Source organism: Plodia interpunctella, chromosome 9 (genome assembly GCF_027563975.2).
Source record: "Plodia interpunctella isolate USDA-ARS_2022_Savannah chromosome 9, ilPloInte3.2, whole genome shotgun sequence".
NCBI lineage: Eukaryota > Metazoa > Arthropoda > Insecta > Lepidoptera > Pyralidae > Plodia > Plodia interpunctella.
In genome coordinates this window covers 10,811,540-10,827,956 of record NC_071302.1, presented here as the reverse complement: position 1 = coordinate 10,827,956, position 16,417 = coordinate 10,811,540, and the positions used below count along the sequence as shown (strand labels likewise).

Here is a 16,417-nt window from a genome sequence, read left to right as displayed (position 1 = left end):
ATATTCAAAATTGTAGGGATAATTTTTTACGGAGACTCGGCCGTCGCTGCCTCACAGCCCCGAAGGAATCACGCGAGGACGAGAGAGAGAGAGAGAGAGAGTATAGGAAAAGAAAAAATTGAAAACTTACCCGAATTTGTATTTAGACATTACAAGTTGAGTAATCCATTACATTACTGAAAAGAAAACAAACGTTTTACAACGTACTTACAAGAATTGAGCAAAAAAAAAAAAACAACAAAAATACTTACAAGGGTTTCGTTTGAATTTTACTGAAAAATCAAGGTTTGAGAATAGGAAAATAAATAAAACACTCGGTTTGTTACAAAAAGTACATCTCTATTAGAGAGCGACGCTCGCGCGCAGCGTGACGTCACGCCGGCGCGCGCGTCGCTCCGATCACTGCACTTGAAAATTTACCAGGAAAACGCTGCTCGCACCCGCTCCACTAGCGATCTATACAATTTATTATTCCCATTGGAAATTAAATTAATTCGATACAAATTTGACAATAAAAATAGACATAATTAACTTGATTGAGGACTGATTTTGACGGACGATCGACGATGGCGGCCGTATGGTGGAAAAATGACAAATTATCAACAGGTCTATTACTGTATTGTCTGTAGGGCTTTTAAAAAGTATTTGCATCAATCGTCGAAGATATTATCAACTAGTTTAGGCCTAAACTGCGGGTCGATAAACATGAAAACGCGTTTAAAAACAAATGCATATGAGAAAATGTTCGAACAAATATGAAATGTCATAAGTGGTGGCTATCGTCTATCATCCTCGTATCAGCACAGAGTGGAGCGGGCCCGCCCACCCCCGCGAGGCGCCGTCGCGGGACGTCGCCACTTCAGAATATCAATACATGCTTACATGTACAGTACAACTCAGTGCTGATTCTAACTACATTAATCGTTAGTTCCCTTTAGGAGCAATGGGTTAGTTTTATTTTTACAGTATAATGCTTAAGTACCGTTTGCGTAGATTGGACCGGGAAGCTGAGCGGATTTTTATTTGAAACGGCTTTTTTTTTAAATTACGGCTTATGTAGAAAATAAATGTTTAACGAGATGGAAAAAATTACACTCTTTGTGGCCTTTTTACAAATATGACTAAAGCGCCGCAAAGCTATGCCGGATGCTTGCCTTCGAGATAGAAATATTGCTTTTTCGATAAACAAAATAAAATACGAAGTGGAATACGTTTTTCTGTGTCTGATCAAACAAGACTTTTATGCGATTTGTTTTATAGAAATGGCGATGGAAATTCTACTTTAGGATCCAATGTCCGCGAACGGTGAAGATATCGATATAGAATACAATATGTATTATAATTACTATATGAAGGAGGTCCCGGCGACGCCGCGGAGGCGGGGGCAGCGGAGCGGACGGCGGGGCTCGTGCCGGCGGGAAACTTGCACTCGACTACGTTTGTATCTTACTATGCAGAAAGTGTTTTCGTATATAAACAACAAAATATACGAGATGAAAAACTATTCAAGTGAAAAAACGAAAATAAATCAAGATACAAACCACGGCTGAAGTATAGTAGTCATAGTTTTGCCATAGTTTGATTTAATTATTAGATACAATATTGACAGTTCCAAACATAGCGCAATGACGCGTCGCTGCGGCCGACAGCCGCCGCCGGCGCGAGTCGTCGCCGTCCTCAGATACAGTAAACGTCGATTCCAAACTGTTATTTACAATAAATAAGTACACGAAATTTTTCACAAACTGCTTGTAAAAACACGCGGTGAAGCTTCCGACTTTCACGATGACAATTATACATCAAATCTCTCGGGCGGACAATTCATTACGAGAGAGTATTGCCCCTACCCGACCGAGCTGCATTGTCGTGGTCGACTCAGCTCCGTATTATGACACAACAGGACGTAATCGCGCGTATTACCCCACCGTATGTTTTCTTCGTTATACATTATTCAAACTTTGAATTAAAAATATCCTTATGTAAATAAATGTGTCTAGTTAGAAAAAAAATTATAGTATAAACATACCGAGGAAAACAAATACAATATAAAAGTCACTGCCAATTTGTCATTGACGTTAGTCGTCATCGGCAGACGAGCTTTTCGCCCGCTTCCCGACTAGCTGTGCTAGGAATCATTGCGGAATCGATAAGATACAACATCATTTCATTGGAAATTCATTGGAATAAGACATCGAATGTTGATATAGGATAGAAAGAGAGAGAAGATGGAAGCAAAAATGAAAAGAATATGGGATGGATTTATCCTTCAGCATTTTCCTTGCACAACTTGATGGAAAACTAGCGTCCGCCGCGCCCCGGCATCGAATGGCCGAGATTGTGGAATACTGCCATAATCATGCCGAAATGCGGCGAATCTCACATCCAAAGGCAGACTTTGTGTTTGCGTAATTTTTACAAATAAACACGGATCCAATGAATTTTTGGAGACTTTGATTCTGGGCTTATTCAGAAAAAATACGAATACATGTACCTAGCCTTGATGTTATGTAACAGTGGCCTGGCTCCCAGGGTCCCGCTTGCGACGTCAGCTTACAACATCGAGCTATATTGATGCATATTGAATAATGTTCGATGTAGCTTGACATTGAAGCTCTGCCGGGATAACAGTAATTGCGAGAACCACTAGAACACGCGCGGTGGGGCGGGCGCGCTGGCACACAACAGCGACGAGCGAAGCCTGAATGCACGTTACATTTGTGTCATGTGTGCAAACACTTTCGACACACTTTTACGTTATTGCTATAGAATAGAGAAAAGCCAGCAGTAGTCAAAAGTACGAACAGATGATTTCAAAGTATAGGACATTTTGAATCAGTGAGGTATATACACCAAGTTAAACACGAAAAAAAACCTTCCAAATTCGACCAACCGTTAGTTCTTTTGATGAGGAAGATTTTCTTATTTTACAAAATATTATAATCACACTGACTAAAATAGGAAAAGATATATTTGACGAAGAATCCGGTATGTGCGTTCAAACTCCGCTACTACTCGACACAGACTTAGCTTAATGCGAATGCATCAACATTATTGCGAACCATACGTAACATAGATTTATAAATAGAAAATACGTTATTTATATTCTGGAAATATCTGAAAACTAATCTACAATTTATATTTTCCAAGCGCGACGAGAGAGATGCTCGAACTATTTTATACACATCGTCCATACGTCGTCACTGTCCAAACGAAAGTGATTTGGCGATTACAACTACGGGGGTCCGCCATCATCTCTTACAACGATTCATCGACAACTCAATTACTACAACTAAATAACTCGGGCGCTAAATGGTAAATACTGACAATTTTACTAGATTAAAATAAAAGGATTGTATGATTTATGTTTAAGTGTCGGTCAAAGCACAAAATACACTGTGCACAAGAATCGTCATAAGAGGTTACGGCAAGCCTGCTCCTAAGTTACATACCATTATAAATTCCGATATGGAATTGGTAAAAAAATAACGAACTGAAACATTTCAGACATAAGCCTACACCGGCGGCCGGCCGCGGTTCTCAACATATCCAACATTAAAGATAAGATGGAAAATTAAGCGAATATTCAATTTGGACAGGCTCGCGTTTGGTTTGGGGACAACGATGGAACTTAGATTATTCCATGGACCGTTAAACTTACAAAGGAAGGGTCTAGCAAATGAGAGCCGGCGCCGGCGCCGCTAGCGCCTTCTAAAGGTCGCGCCCGGCGACAGTATACAATACAAAATAGGTACTCCTAAAATCGCAAATAACTCCATGATCGTAGAAGGAAGCGAGCGGCGGACGGCAGTGCTTCGATACCAACGTACAAATAGCGCGGGAATATTATGTTATTCAAGTTACACTGTTTTAAAGCCAATTTTAATTCGAATAATCCGTGAAAGTACATAGTTAATTTTGATTTTATTTTGACTAAGAATCTTACAATTCTTGTAACACGTCACACCGCCTTTTCACATTCGGTAACTCACAAACAAAATGGCAGTTTGACGGTGACATTGCAAAGAAACTTATTCCTGTACTTCCGCGAAAGTATCGAAAGCAACTGTTGCCGTGTTTCGCCAAGGTAAGTAAACCCGCGGGACGCGGTGACATATCCGATAGTCGAAGGGCGACAAATAAAAATTATTAATTTACTATCTAACTACTTAAACGAAAGGTTAGCGATGCGAAGCGTTAGTACGAGTCTGAGCGCGGCCACAAGCGACATCCTACATTTTCACAGATTTCCTCTAAATATAACGAAATATAAATGTTTTACTACTAATACTTATACGACAAGTTCAGTAGCGGTGATAGACTCTACGGCCACGGCCAGACGCGTAGAGATATGCCGCGTTTTGCGCGCCATTTTATACATTTTTTTTTTGATTGGACGTCAAATCAACCGCGGTGTTGGAGTTAGTGAAGCTAACGAATCACAACATAAAGCACGCTTCACAAAAGAGAACACGACCAGGAATATATTATCTTCGGTCCGACGAACGATGAAGCATAATTACGTTGCGATTCGCTCGATGTCATTAACATTTATTACACTGGGCCTGAACTGAAATATGGGTTTGACAAATGCAGCATTATATGAATTATTTGCAAAATAAATGGTATTTTTACGGAGAAATCTACGATGAATAATGTTTGAATAAGATCACTCGTTTGACACCGACAGATGTCGCACAACTGTTGTAACATTTATTATGCGAAGTCCTTGATACGGATCGGAAGTGAAAAGGCGATGGTAACTCGTTTTCTTAACTTTGCAGACGCGCGAGTTTTATTTATCAAACATTCGACATAGCACACAAGATTACAAAAGCGCAATAGTTTGAATTTGTATTCAACCGGTGACATTTTTGTATGCTACTTCAAATGTTAAAATGAATACAAATAGCCTTGAAGAATTATACGGGTATGTTCAGGCATGGAGATTTAAAAACGCGCGCATAAAAACGAGTTTATAAAAGGTTAGTAACATAAATTGAAATTATTTTAACAAAATTCTGAGATACCAAAATAATATACATCTCATTTATTAGAGTAAATCAGAAAGAAATCGTTATAATTTCTATTAAAAATATATCGTATGTATAGTCTTGTCTATAAAGGGTAGAAAACGGTTTATATCGAAATACATACTTTGCAAGATTGGTTGAAAATCATCTAGTGTTGCCAGTCAAGTCATTTCTTTTTTACTCTTTATAGACAGACAGATGTTATTAAAATTTGGAATGAGAAAACAATTAGCATTGAGTTTCGACACGCAACAGATGTGTAGGACATGAGATGTGGATGCAGAGTGGGGCTCACCGGCCGAGTGGCGGCGCGGGCTGCGGCATCTGAATACCAAATTATTATTATATATAAAACAATCATAAGCTCTTGAAAAAGAATTCAGTACTTGAGTTGGAAAATTTCGGAACGGGAGCGGGAGCTCGAGTCTCGAATTTTAAGTGTGAGTTAGAAATTAACTGCTGATATTTTCCTGGCTAAAAAGAGACTCGTGTAACACGTCACTACGGTGGGTGAGATTAGTAAACGCGTGTTTCACAGCCGACGTGTTAACAGTGTCGACGACTTTTACTTTAATATTACACGTAAGAGAGTAGTGCGGGAGAGACAGACAGAGAGAGAGAGAGGTGGAGAGAGAGAGAGATACAGACCGGCTAGCGGCGGTAGGGCTGGCGCGGGAAGGCGCGCTGCGAGGAGAGCGGGCGCCGCCGCTGTTCGCGGCCGCGCGTCTTCTTCTCCTCCACGTTCAGCTTCACGCCGTCCGCGCTGTCCGACGGGAAGTACAGCGGCTGACGGAATTCATCGGAAGTTAAAATGGTGTCGTGTGCGGTTCAGTGTTCGTGTCCTTCGTCGTCGGTTGTAGGGTGTTATCTATTTATTTATTATTAAGTATGATATTTTTCTTAAGTTTGTTTTAGTATTCAAATATATTATGGCATAATAAATTTTCATTTGCTTTTATTCATGTCGAACAAGTAGTTAGCTTTTTTGGTATGTCGTATTAGTTTCTTTTAGTATGATTAGGTCCTAGGTTGTGGGAATCCGTCACGTTACCTGCGCCTGCAGACAATGCCGCGCCGCCTGCACGCTGTCGTAGGTGATGAAGCCGTAGTTGGGATGGCGCGGCGCGCCGGCGGGCGCGGGCTTGCTGTGCACGCGCAGCTCGGCCACGACGCCGAACTGCGCGAACAGCGCGCGCAGCTGTTCCTGCAACCCGCCGGATACACTTACAAACAACACAAGGTCGAACAATCTCACCACGGGAGTCATTCATCGGAACAGAGGCTAAGCTTACTAAGGAGCATCCGAAATTGGAACCTATTTTGAGAGGGTTTTAAATACATACTACATTTATTAAATTTACACCAACGAATCTAACTATTTACACTTATTTGACTACCTACTTACACTTTATTTCATTAAAGACAATTTAAAATTATTAATTTTTTACTGAACAGAAGCGCGAAACATTATGCCTTCAACATATCTACCGACCCAGCGCACGACAAGCAGCTCTAGTATACATCCACACATGTGCTGCATGTAATAATGTATTTACGAAAATGTAATTATATAAAGCTTAGCCTCTATGCAAATTCTTTACTCCTGTAACTTGTCCAAAATCGTAGAAAAACATTATCATCTTAGAATCGCCACAAGAGTCTCACATTAAACAATGATTAAATAATGATTATGAATGTGGGAAAGTGGTCCCTGTGCTGAGAGAGAGAGTCACCTCAGTGGCGGAGTGCGGCAGGTTGCCGAGGAACAGCTGCTGGGAGTCGGAGTAGCGGCGACCGCCTGCGCCGCTCGTCGCCGCGCTCTCTGTTGCTGTACGGACAATACATATTGATATATTCATTCGTTCCTATGAATTAATAAATTGATATATTTGAAACACAATTCATTGTAAACATTTGTACTTATTTATACTTAATTTTGCTCACAGAGTGATTGTGTAGTTTTAGTATAAAATAAAATTCCACACATGTTACTTATATTTTTTTTTCATTTGAGCGTTTTCTCGTATCTAAAATGTCTCCCTCATATGAACACATATTTATTTTATAAATGGTATTCAATACTTTCAAACACGTTATTTGTTTGATTGGTAACCTATACCTAACCTATAGTAATGTTGAAACAGGTTCGATGATTTTAATGTGTCAAATGTCAATGTTAAAGTTCGTGTAAATCTGAGTCTACGTAGTTTTATTACTCGAGTAGGTTTATTGTCGCGTGTGTTTCGTTTACGTTAATAGCGGAGGGGTGAGCTAGCTATGATTCCAGTCGACGCGGGTAGGCGGCGTCGTCGACCAATCAGAATTAGTATACTTCCCTTTTAATAATTTTGCACGAGTTAGTGGACAGTTTTTATTTTAGGTATTTGACATTTAAATGTCGCGCGGGTCGGCGCGTGTAACTTACTTATTGTTGTTTTGTAATCGTACTAGCTTGACGACCTCGGTGGCGCAGTGGTAAAGTGCTTGCCTCTGAACCGAGAGGTCCCGGGTTCGATCCCCGGTTGGGTTATGATAGAAAATGATATTTTTCTGATCGGCCCGGGTCTTGAATGTTTATCTATATATGTATTTGTTATAAAATATAGTATCGTTGAGTTAGTATCCCAAAACACAAGTCTCGAACTTACTTTGGGGCTAGCTCAATCTGTGATTTGTCCTAATATATTTATTTATATAACAAACGTATTTAGTAGTATCTGTGGGGTAGCAACATGACATGAGTACCGGCGGGCGCGGGCGGCGCGTGCGCTACATGCGTGGGGTGCGCGGGGTGCGGGCGGCGGGTGGGGGGCTCGGGTCGCGGCGCGGCTGCGCCGGACTTCAGCAGGTTGGCGTACGTCTTCGGCTCCGGCACGCTCGCCGCCGTCGTCGCCGCCGCCGCTGCAACACGGGACGATGAAACTATGAATACACTAAGCAACATTTGACGCGCTACATATAATCTATCTCACGCATTACCATTTACTGGAGTGAATTCACTCAGTCGATCTCACTCATGTAAATTGTAATGAAAAGGAAAAAACTATATGTTGCGCGTCAAATGTTCCCCGTGTATCCGTGGCTATGGTTACATGGTACTTGGTGACAACCGTGGTTATCGGCCGTAACTTGCTTCCAGTGAAGGAGAACATCATGAGGAAACCGGCACACTGGTTAATTATTAACTCATATTTAAATTGAAAAACAATAATGGCATGTTTCATTCCTATTTCATGGAACCGCGACTCTCAGTTATGGAATAATAAGACTATAAAAAAGAATAATGAAGTCTTAAGCTTCGAATATTTACGTATAAAAATGAATGTATAATGTTACCTGGCGGCGGCGAGTCGCGCGCGGCCTCGGGCTCCGCCTCGGGCGCGGGCGCCGCTGCGGACAATCACATGCTGAGATCATCACGACATCGGCAGCAAATGGCTTATAGATATCTCTCTCATCTGAGCGCTTCCCCAACATCTTCCTTGGCCGTTAAGCCTCAGATCCTAGGGTCTCATCCTCATCGCAAAAGCTGCCTGGAAGATTGCTCCCAGCGAAAAGGCTGCCTTTTACCCATATAATTTAATTGTCAAGTTTCTAACTATATATTTAGAAATTATAAACATATGTATGCAATAAAGGGTTTCGTATTGTTCTTTCTACTTTTTCTTTTTTAATATCAAACCACGAGTATAAATTTAGGCTGAATAATTGGAGGATGAATTAATTTATATATGGACAATAAAAAAAAAGGTCTACATGATTTTCAAATGGGTAGTTGTGGAGTGGAGTACCTGCGACGTTAGACTGCAGCTGGCGGTCGTCGGGCGGGTGGCCGTTGAGATGCGGCGCGGGGCTCGGCGTCGCGTCCGCCGCCTCCGCCGGCTGCGGGGATCACAACTCGTTAACATCTTTATTTCCATACTTCAAACTACATATATTTAAAGAAGATTAGTTGTTAAAAGTAAAGTCAGGTAATAAACAAACGTGAAGAGGTAACACACTTATTCTTGCATTTATAATAAGGAAATTATTTTACTTCCTCACGGTAAAAGTCAAAAACACTTACTTAGTCAGTGTGATCCTCGGGACAACCGTCCACCCACGCCTACGTCTCGGGTGTCTCACGCAAAACTCTTTGCTTTACCATATCTATGTATAATATTTAAAATTGTCAAAAAAATATAGAACATACCATTTGATGCGGCTGCGGCTGCGGCTGCGGCGGCTGCTGCGGCTGCGGCTGCGGCTGCGGCGGCGGCGGCGGCGGCGCGACGAAGGCGGCGGCGGGCGGGAAGGCGGCGGAGGCGGGCGGCGGCGGGAAGAACCCCGCGCCGCCCGCGCTCTCCTCCTCCTCGCCCTCCGACCGCCCCGACCCCGACCCCTCCTCGTCGCTGAACACTATGTCCTGGGGATACACATTACTTTCTCAAGCAAAACCAAGTCCACGGTACATGAGCAAACATGATGATGGTTGCCTCTTATAAATTCAATTCTATTTGTAATTAAATTCACTGATGACATAGAACACTTGGAGCCGTAAAGTGTCCCACTGTTGGACAAAAACCTGCCTCCATTATTTCCATTGCTTCCATATAATCTTTGAAACACTACCTACATAAGCGACGTTCGACGGGTAAAGATATCTTATGGATGATGTTTTTTTGTGATTTTATTTTTGTCCAAATAGTAATTAAATAGCAGATATAAGGACAAATCACACAAATAGCCCCAAAGAAAGTTCGAGACTTGTGTTTTAGAATATCAACTCAATGATAGTATATTTTTATAACATATATAAATAAATATATTAAAACAAATCACACAGATTGAGCTAGCCCCAAAGTAAGTTCGAGACTTGTGTCTATATTTTATAACAAATACATATATAGATAAACATCCAAGACCCGGGGCAATCAGAAAATAATCATATTCCATCATGATCCAACGGGGGATCGAACCCGGGACCTCTCAGTTCAGAGGCAAGCACTTTACCACTGCGCCACCGAGGTCGTCAAAAGATATATAGATATAGATAAATATCCAAAACCCAGGCCAATCCAAAAGTTCATCAGTTTCATCTTGACGACTTGAGATTACAGAAGTATGCTTAGAAATCTACCATTAGCTGTGAAACGTTTCATATTATTATTACATTAATTATCATAAGAAAGTTTATTCGGCAAGGGCCTAGCGCCCGTATGATAGCTGAGCGGTGGTGCCGACCTGGTAGCGGAAGATGTCGTTGTGCACGTAGTACTTCTTGGGCGTCTGCGCCGCCAGCACGAAGGTCTGCGTGAAGCGGCGCATGGGCGCGCCGCCGTTGCTGAGCTCTCCCGTCACCTGCACCACCACGCCGTTGCCCAGCGTCGCCTGCGCGTCCACCTGCCCCGGGAAGCTAATCATTGTGTGCTGTCCACAGTAGGCGACTCACCGACACTTTTTACACTCAGCGGTTAGCCATAATTAAGTCATGTCGAGATTTACTTCAACATGATCCTGACGTAAATTTGCTATTTTAAGCATCACAAAATACCATAATTTGAGTAAAGCTCGAGCTTTTTAAGAGATTATTATTATTTTTAATCCCATCATCTTTTCGGAAGTTGGTTCTGCAGTTATGAGAAAAACATTCTTTGGTCGACCATCAATGTGATGAGAATGGAGGTATAGTTGTGATATTCAGCGGCTGGTACAGTCAAACACAAATCTAGATACACCGCATGGGCCGGTAATCGGATAAGTTGATCTGCACTCGATAATAAAAAAATTGTATAGCACTTGGATCGATGTTACATATATACCTAGTAGTATACATAGTAATATATCGGCCAAAAGACCGAGACCGATTAGTAATATTTTTTAAGCAAGAAAAAGTATTTTTATTTTCAATTTTTAAAATTGTTTTTCTAATAATGTAAAAAAATATAGTCCGACTGATTGTTTGGTACATTAATACATATTCCCATATACAGCTATTCCCACTTAAATAAAACTTACTGCGATCCTACTGACATAGCAAATATGTTTAACAATTATTTTATTGACATTACAAATAAATCAAATATTGACATCAAAAGAACAAATGACATAATAGGAGTTCAAAATTCAATTTATCTAAAACCTTTAGACGAAAATGAAATGAAAATAATGATACTTTCGCTTAAGAACACTAAGGCAGTCGGTTATGACTGTATATCAACAATGATTCTCAAATACTGCAGTGAGAAAATATGTTCAATTTTAACATATTTAGTTAATATGTCATTCGAAAAGGGTTGTTTTCCAGAAGTCCTTAAAATCTCACTAGTAAGGCCATTATTTAAAAAGGATGATAAAAATATTTTAAGTAATTATCGACCAATTGCTCTCCCATCGATTTTTTCTAAGATCTTTGAAAAGTGTATGCATAGGCGTCTTCTTAGTTTCTTTGAGAAATATGATCTCCTCAAATCTGAACAGCATGGCTTTCGAAAAGACAAGTCAACCATAGGTGCTGTTTTTGACTTAGTTAGCGATACTATATATAATATTGACAAACAGTTGATGACCACTGTATTATTTTTCGATATGACAAAAGCCTTCGATATGGTACCACATGATTTATTATTACATAAATTAGAAAAATACGGTATTAGGGGAACGAGTCTAACTTGGCTACAATCTTATTTGTCCAACAGGAGACAATGTGTTGAAATAAAGCAGCAATGTAGATCATCTTTCTGAACTAATGCCTATGGAGTACCCCAAGGAAGTGTCTTGGGTCCTCTTCTCTTTCTCATTTTCATTAATGACCTTCCAAATACAACGAGTCACAAAATTATTCTATTTGCTGATGACATTTCGTTGATTATTAAAAGTAATGAGAATTCGTCGAAAGAAGAACATGCGAATGAAGTAAATAATGTCGTAAAAGTTATAGTAAGATGGCTCAATGAGAATAATTTATCCGTAAACCTGAGTAAAACAAATTTTATGCATTTTAATAAAGGTAATGAATTAAATGTAATGCATAATGGAATTATTTTAAACCAAGCTAATAAAGTAAGTGTTTTAGTATTGACGACACATTTAGTTGGAAGACACATATTGACAACATCTGCTGCAAATTAAATAGATATGTATAACATATACATATTGTTTAAATTGAGGAAAATCGCAACTCTAGAATCTGTTCTATTTGCATATTATGGTTACATTGAGTCCAATATTAGATATGGCATCATTATTTGGGGAAATAGCGTCGAGATTAATAAAGCATTTATTGCGCAAAAAAATGCGTGAGGGCCATCGCAGGAGTAGCCAATTATATATCGTGTAAACCATTATTTGAAAAATTTAAAATATTACCACTACCATGTTTATATATTCTAGAAGTAGCGAAATTTATAAAACTTAATCTGTTATTATTTAAGAAAGCGAGTGACATAAATCCCCGCAACACTAGACGTGGAGATAGACTAGTGCATGGTCATATACCGCGGACGAAGATGTACTCCAATAACTGTTACGGAATGTGTATAAAAATTTATAATAAGATTCCTGAGGCCATAAAAGGTTTACCATTCCGAAGGTTCAAGAAAGCTATGCATGATTTATTATTACGACTGAACGTTTTTATAGTGTTAATGATTATCTTCAGGCCAAAATGTAATGGGATTGAATTTATTTTATAATTATTGACATTGTTTTTATTTATACTTATATATATATTTTTTTATTTTGACATCGTAATAATTAGATGAAATTGTATTGAATTATTATTATTGTGAACTATTTAATAAGATACATATATTTTCCTACGCCTCAGGTGGCAGAATATGTTTGACTCTAATTTATATAAGACCATCTGTATACCTACACATGATTTAAAGGAATAAATGATTATGATTATGATTATCATAGACAGTTCACCTGGCTGATCTTGGCATGGCAGTCGCGGAAGTTGAGCTGCTGGATGCGGTTGTGGATCTGCTTCTGGCCGACCACGGGCAGAGTCTCACGGTTGGGCGCGTCCAGCCCGCCGTGTACAAACGAGGACGAGTTGTTGTAGAACCTGAAGGGAACACCACCACATACCAACAAACACTACTTAGCAGATTATGGGAACATTCTAAGACATGAGTAGCTTTATTATTTTATGGCTCTATCATTTAGCCAAATTACGATTTTGCCAAAATCAAGATTGAGAAAGACACTATGTGCAGAATACATTTGAAAGATTCATTATAGAGGTAGATTGACAGAGAAAGGTTAAATTAGCTGTCAGATCTATATATACTCTCTTAACATTCAATTTGTTTCTTACTCAATTGGTAGAGAATGCCATACAGCATTAAGTGTACGTTTGTGTAATAAAGTTATTCAATAAATAAAAAAATACTCAATGTATAATGGATGTAAGATACTTATTCCGAAATTCCTATGGTCCTAGAACGCAGGCAGTGACATGTGTGGTACCTGTGTAGATGGGCGGGCGCCTTGTTGAGCAGCGTGTAGTACTGGCGGACAAATTCGCGACCGACGCTCTGCGGGGACGGGGACGCCTCCATTACCATCGCTGTTGTTCACCGTGCGCCGATACTGCCCTCCGGTATACCCTGCAACCATCATTCATTACATTTGATCTATTAATGTTTTATCATAAGTAGGCACCGCAAACATAACGCATAAGACCACATGCATGGGCGCCGCCAAGATTAACTTAATGCAGATGAAAGTTTTTAAAGAAATAAAAATAAATATCAGATTTTATTCATGTTGCCTAGCCATCTGACACTGCTATAATGCCATCTAACGAAAAACTGCTGTCTGTAAAATAAATGCAATCTTTCCTTTTTGAAATAATGTAATAATGAGTACTAGTCTGAACTAGTAGTATCAGTCAGCAACTGGCTTGCGTGTGAATAAAATAATTCATTTATCATAGGATCGGCTGATGCCTGTGACTTCGGCATGCCGAACATTTTGGTAAGGAGTCAAAATTATTAGAGAAATTTAATTGTACAGATAAATGTAATGATACCTATACATACAAGAAGATGCTAATCAGACTGAAAACATATATTTTCTATAGTTTAACTGAACTATTAGACACTTCTTCAGGTGTTCCAGATCTTCGATTTTTATACCTCAACAGAAAATGCTCATCAGACTGAACAACTTTTATTAGAGCGTCATTTCTATGTTTCCTATAGTTTAGTTGTACCATAATAGGTCTACATCCATCCAGATATTCGATTTTTATATCTCAACAGAAAATGTTCATTAGACTGAACAATTTGTTATGTCGTCATTTCTATATTCCCTATAGTTTAGCTGCACCATCATGGGTCTTCATCAGGTGTTCCATATCTTCGATTTTTATACCTTAACAGAAAATGCTCATCAGGCTGAATAACTTTTGTTAAGGCACAAATTCAGTATGCACAGGTAGATCATACATATCATTTTAAACTATAAATTATCCCTCTTAATCACAAAGTTAAAGCATACCTACCTATGATATGTTTTGTTCTGTCAATGGCAAATATTGAAAAGTATGATAGAGACAAAATATATTTTAGGTTAATATGGAGTTTCTTTCATCTTCTTCAGCAATTTTTACTTTAGCTTATATTACACCTGTGTAGCGCAAAGTACAATAATCCAATCTATATATATTTGATTTCATATTTTATAACCCGTTCACATGTCTTATAGGGCCCAATTGAATAATTGTAAAATCTGGCCATTATGTTATCTAATTATATCCTTTCCAATTTTGTATCCTACCTAATAACAGTTATATAGCAATAAGCTCAGATGAAACAGCAGCCCATGACAGTAGACAGGAATGGTAAATGCAAAAACCAGTGCATAAGTAACAACAATATGTACATAAATAAAAATGTAATGTCATAAGGCAAATCTTAAAAATCAACTTGAGTTACAACTCAACAACACTATAGATTTATATTAATATAGAGTGTATACGTAACTATCAGTAAAACAGAAAGCCACAGATTTTATAAAATAGGTACATTAGGTACTCCAAAACCAAGTATTTGTTAAATTAATGTTGAAATTAAAAATATATACCTAGTTAACTAAAGAACACTACTGAATACCCGTTGACATGTCACATTACAAGTAGTAGTTGACACCTGGTAATTTATTATCACCAAAGCAAACATAAACAGGTAAACAACAAGCGATATACCGTGCGAATGTCGCCACTGCTCAAAATACTTCATTTCTATAATAAATCAGGACATTTACAGCCATGGAACAACCAGGAAAACGATATGTCCATTGCAAGAAAATATATCCTGCTGGTTTTGTCAAAGCACGCATGGCGATTAAAATTCCACAATCGACTTCAATCGAGATAAGAAACATCTGAACTATGTGCTCGATTATTACTTATTAAACGCATTAATGCAAGATTTTCATAGATAATTGAAAGTAGTTTCTTGAAAATTAGAGAAATAAGGGGATTAACCTGTAAAATGAACGTCTGCCGACAATCATAATAATACGGGTTTCAAGAATTTTAAGATGAATAACAAATGTTCACTTACCTCAGTACAATTTAGGCATCAAACTGGCGTAATCTTCTACAAACTATCACGAAAATCGCGTAATTTTCACAATAAATAAGGACTGAAAACAGAAAAAGAGCCTACCTCACCGTTCGGATGTCAAACTTTTTTTTAATTTTCTTATTTCTATGTTGCCATGACTTTGCCTTGACAGATCAAGAAATGTGTAAATAGACAAAGGAAATTATAGACTTGGTCATATCTTTCGTTTCTCTGACACGCTCCGTCTCGTTTTTTCTCGTGTATTTCGAATACGCACATCTCTTTTTTGTATTATATATAACAGGGTCTATAATTTTCAGTCAGTGTAGATTTTGTTTAATACAGTACTAATATATAAGTTTGTGTATATTAAAGATATAAGAACATTACATTGAAGTGTCCTTATATCTGTAGTGTATAATACCATACCATTTAATAGCGAAACGGCTTTGTACAGATGGCGATACTGGTACAACTAAGGTTAACAAACATTGCCGTTCCGTTAAAAGAAGGAAGTTTCAAACAGAGAGACGCGGTATATTTCGGTATTAAAATTTGAATTTTCTTAGTACGTCAAGATATTTTTTTATATTAAAAATTAAAAGTGTTATTAAAGGTTCTTAAAATAGTCATCAAAATAGTTTTAACGATAATACATTTTAAAAAATCACTTTGAATCTAAAAAAATCCACACGTGGCCACATTGCTAATCGGTTTGGATTCCGAATACAAAAAAACCGTATGTGTGCGCCTGTATCACGGAATTCCGAATCTGAAAACGTCGCTTGCTTCCAATACAAATCCAGTGCTTGGATTATCCTCTTA

At 38.7% G+C, this 16,417-nt stretch overlaps 1 protein-coding gene across 1 annotated transcript; it reads right to left on the bottom strand.

The window, feature by feature from the left end:
* Window positions 1-318: 318 nt before the first annotated feature.
* On the bottom strand, window positions 319-15,730 carry rin (rasputin). The gene is made up of 12 exons (XM_053749560.1): window positions 15,590-15,730; window positions 13,488-13,627; window positions 12,942-13,083; window positions 10,254-10,412; window positions 9,223-9,435; window positions 8,822-8,912; window positions 8,367-8,420; window positions 7,776-7,931; window positions 6,764-6,858; window positions 6,082-6,234; window positions 5,679-5,816; window positions 319-5,354 (listed from the first exon to the last, which is right to left on the bottom strand). The coding sequence occupies exons 2-11, from the start codon at window positions 13,583-13,585 to the stop codon at window positions 5,682-5,684; spliced, it is 1,296 nt and encodes a 431-aa protein (XP_053605535.1). The 5' UTR covers window positions 13,586-13,627; window positions 15,590-15,730; the 3' UTR covers window positions 319-5,354; window positions 5,679-5,681.
* Between the last annotated feature and the right edge of the window lie 687 nt (window positions 15,731-16,417).

Excerpts from the sequence above, each read along its gene's own strand:
- rin (XM_053749560.1), bottom strand. The coding sequence starts at position 13,585 with ATGGTAATGGAGGCGTCCCCGTCCCCGCAGAGCGTCGGTCGCGAATTT. Across the intron at positions 13,084-13,487 it reads GCGCCCGCCCATCTACACAG|GTTCTACAACAACTCGTCCT; the intron begins GTACCACACATG and ends TGTTCCCTTCAG. Across the intron at positions 10,413-12,941 it reads GCCATGCCAAGATCAGCCAG|GTGGACGCGCAGGCGACGCT; the intron begins GTGAACTGTCTA and ends TTCCCGGGGCAG.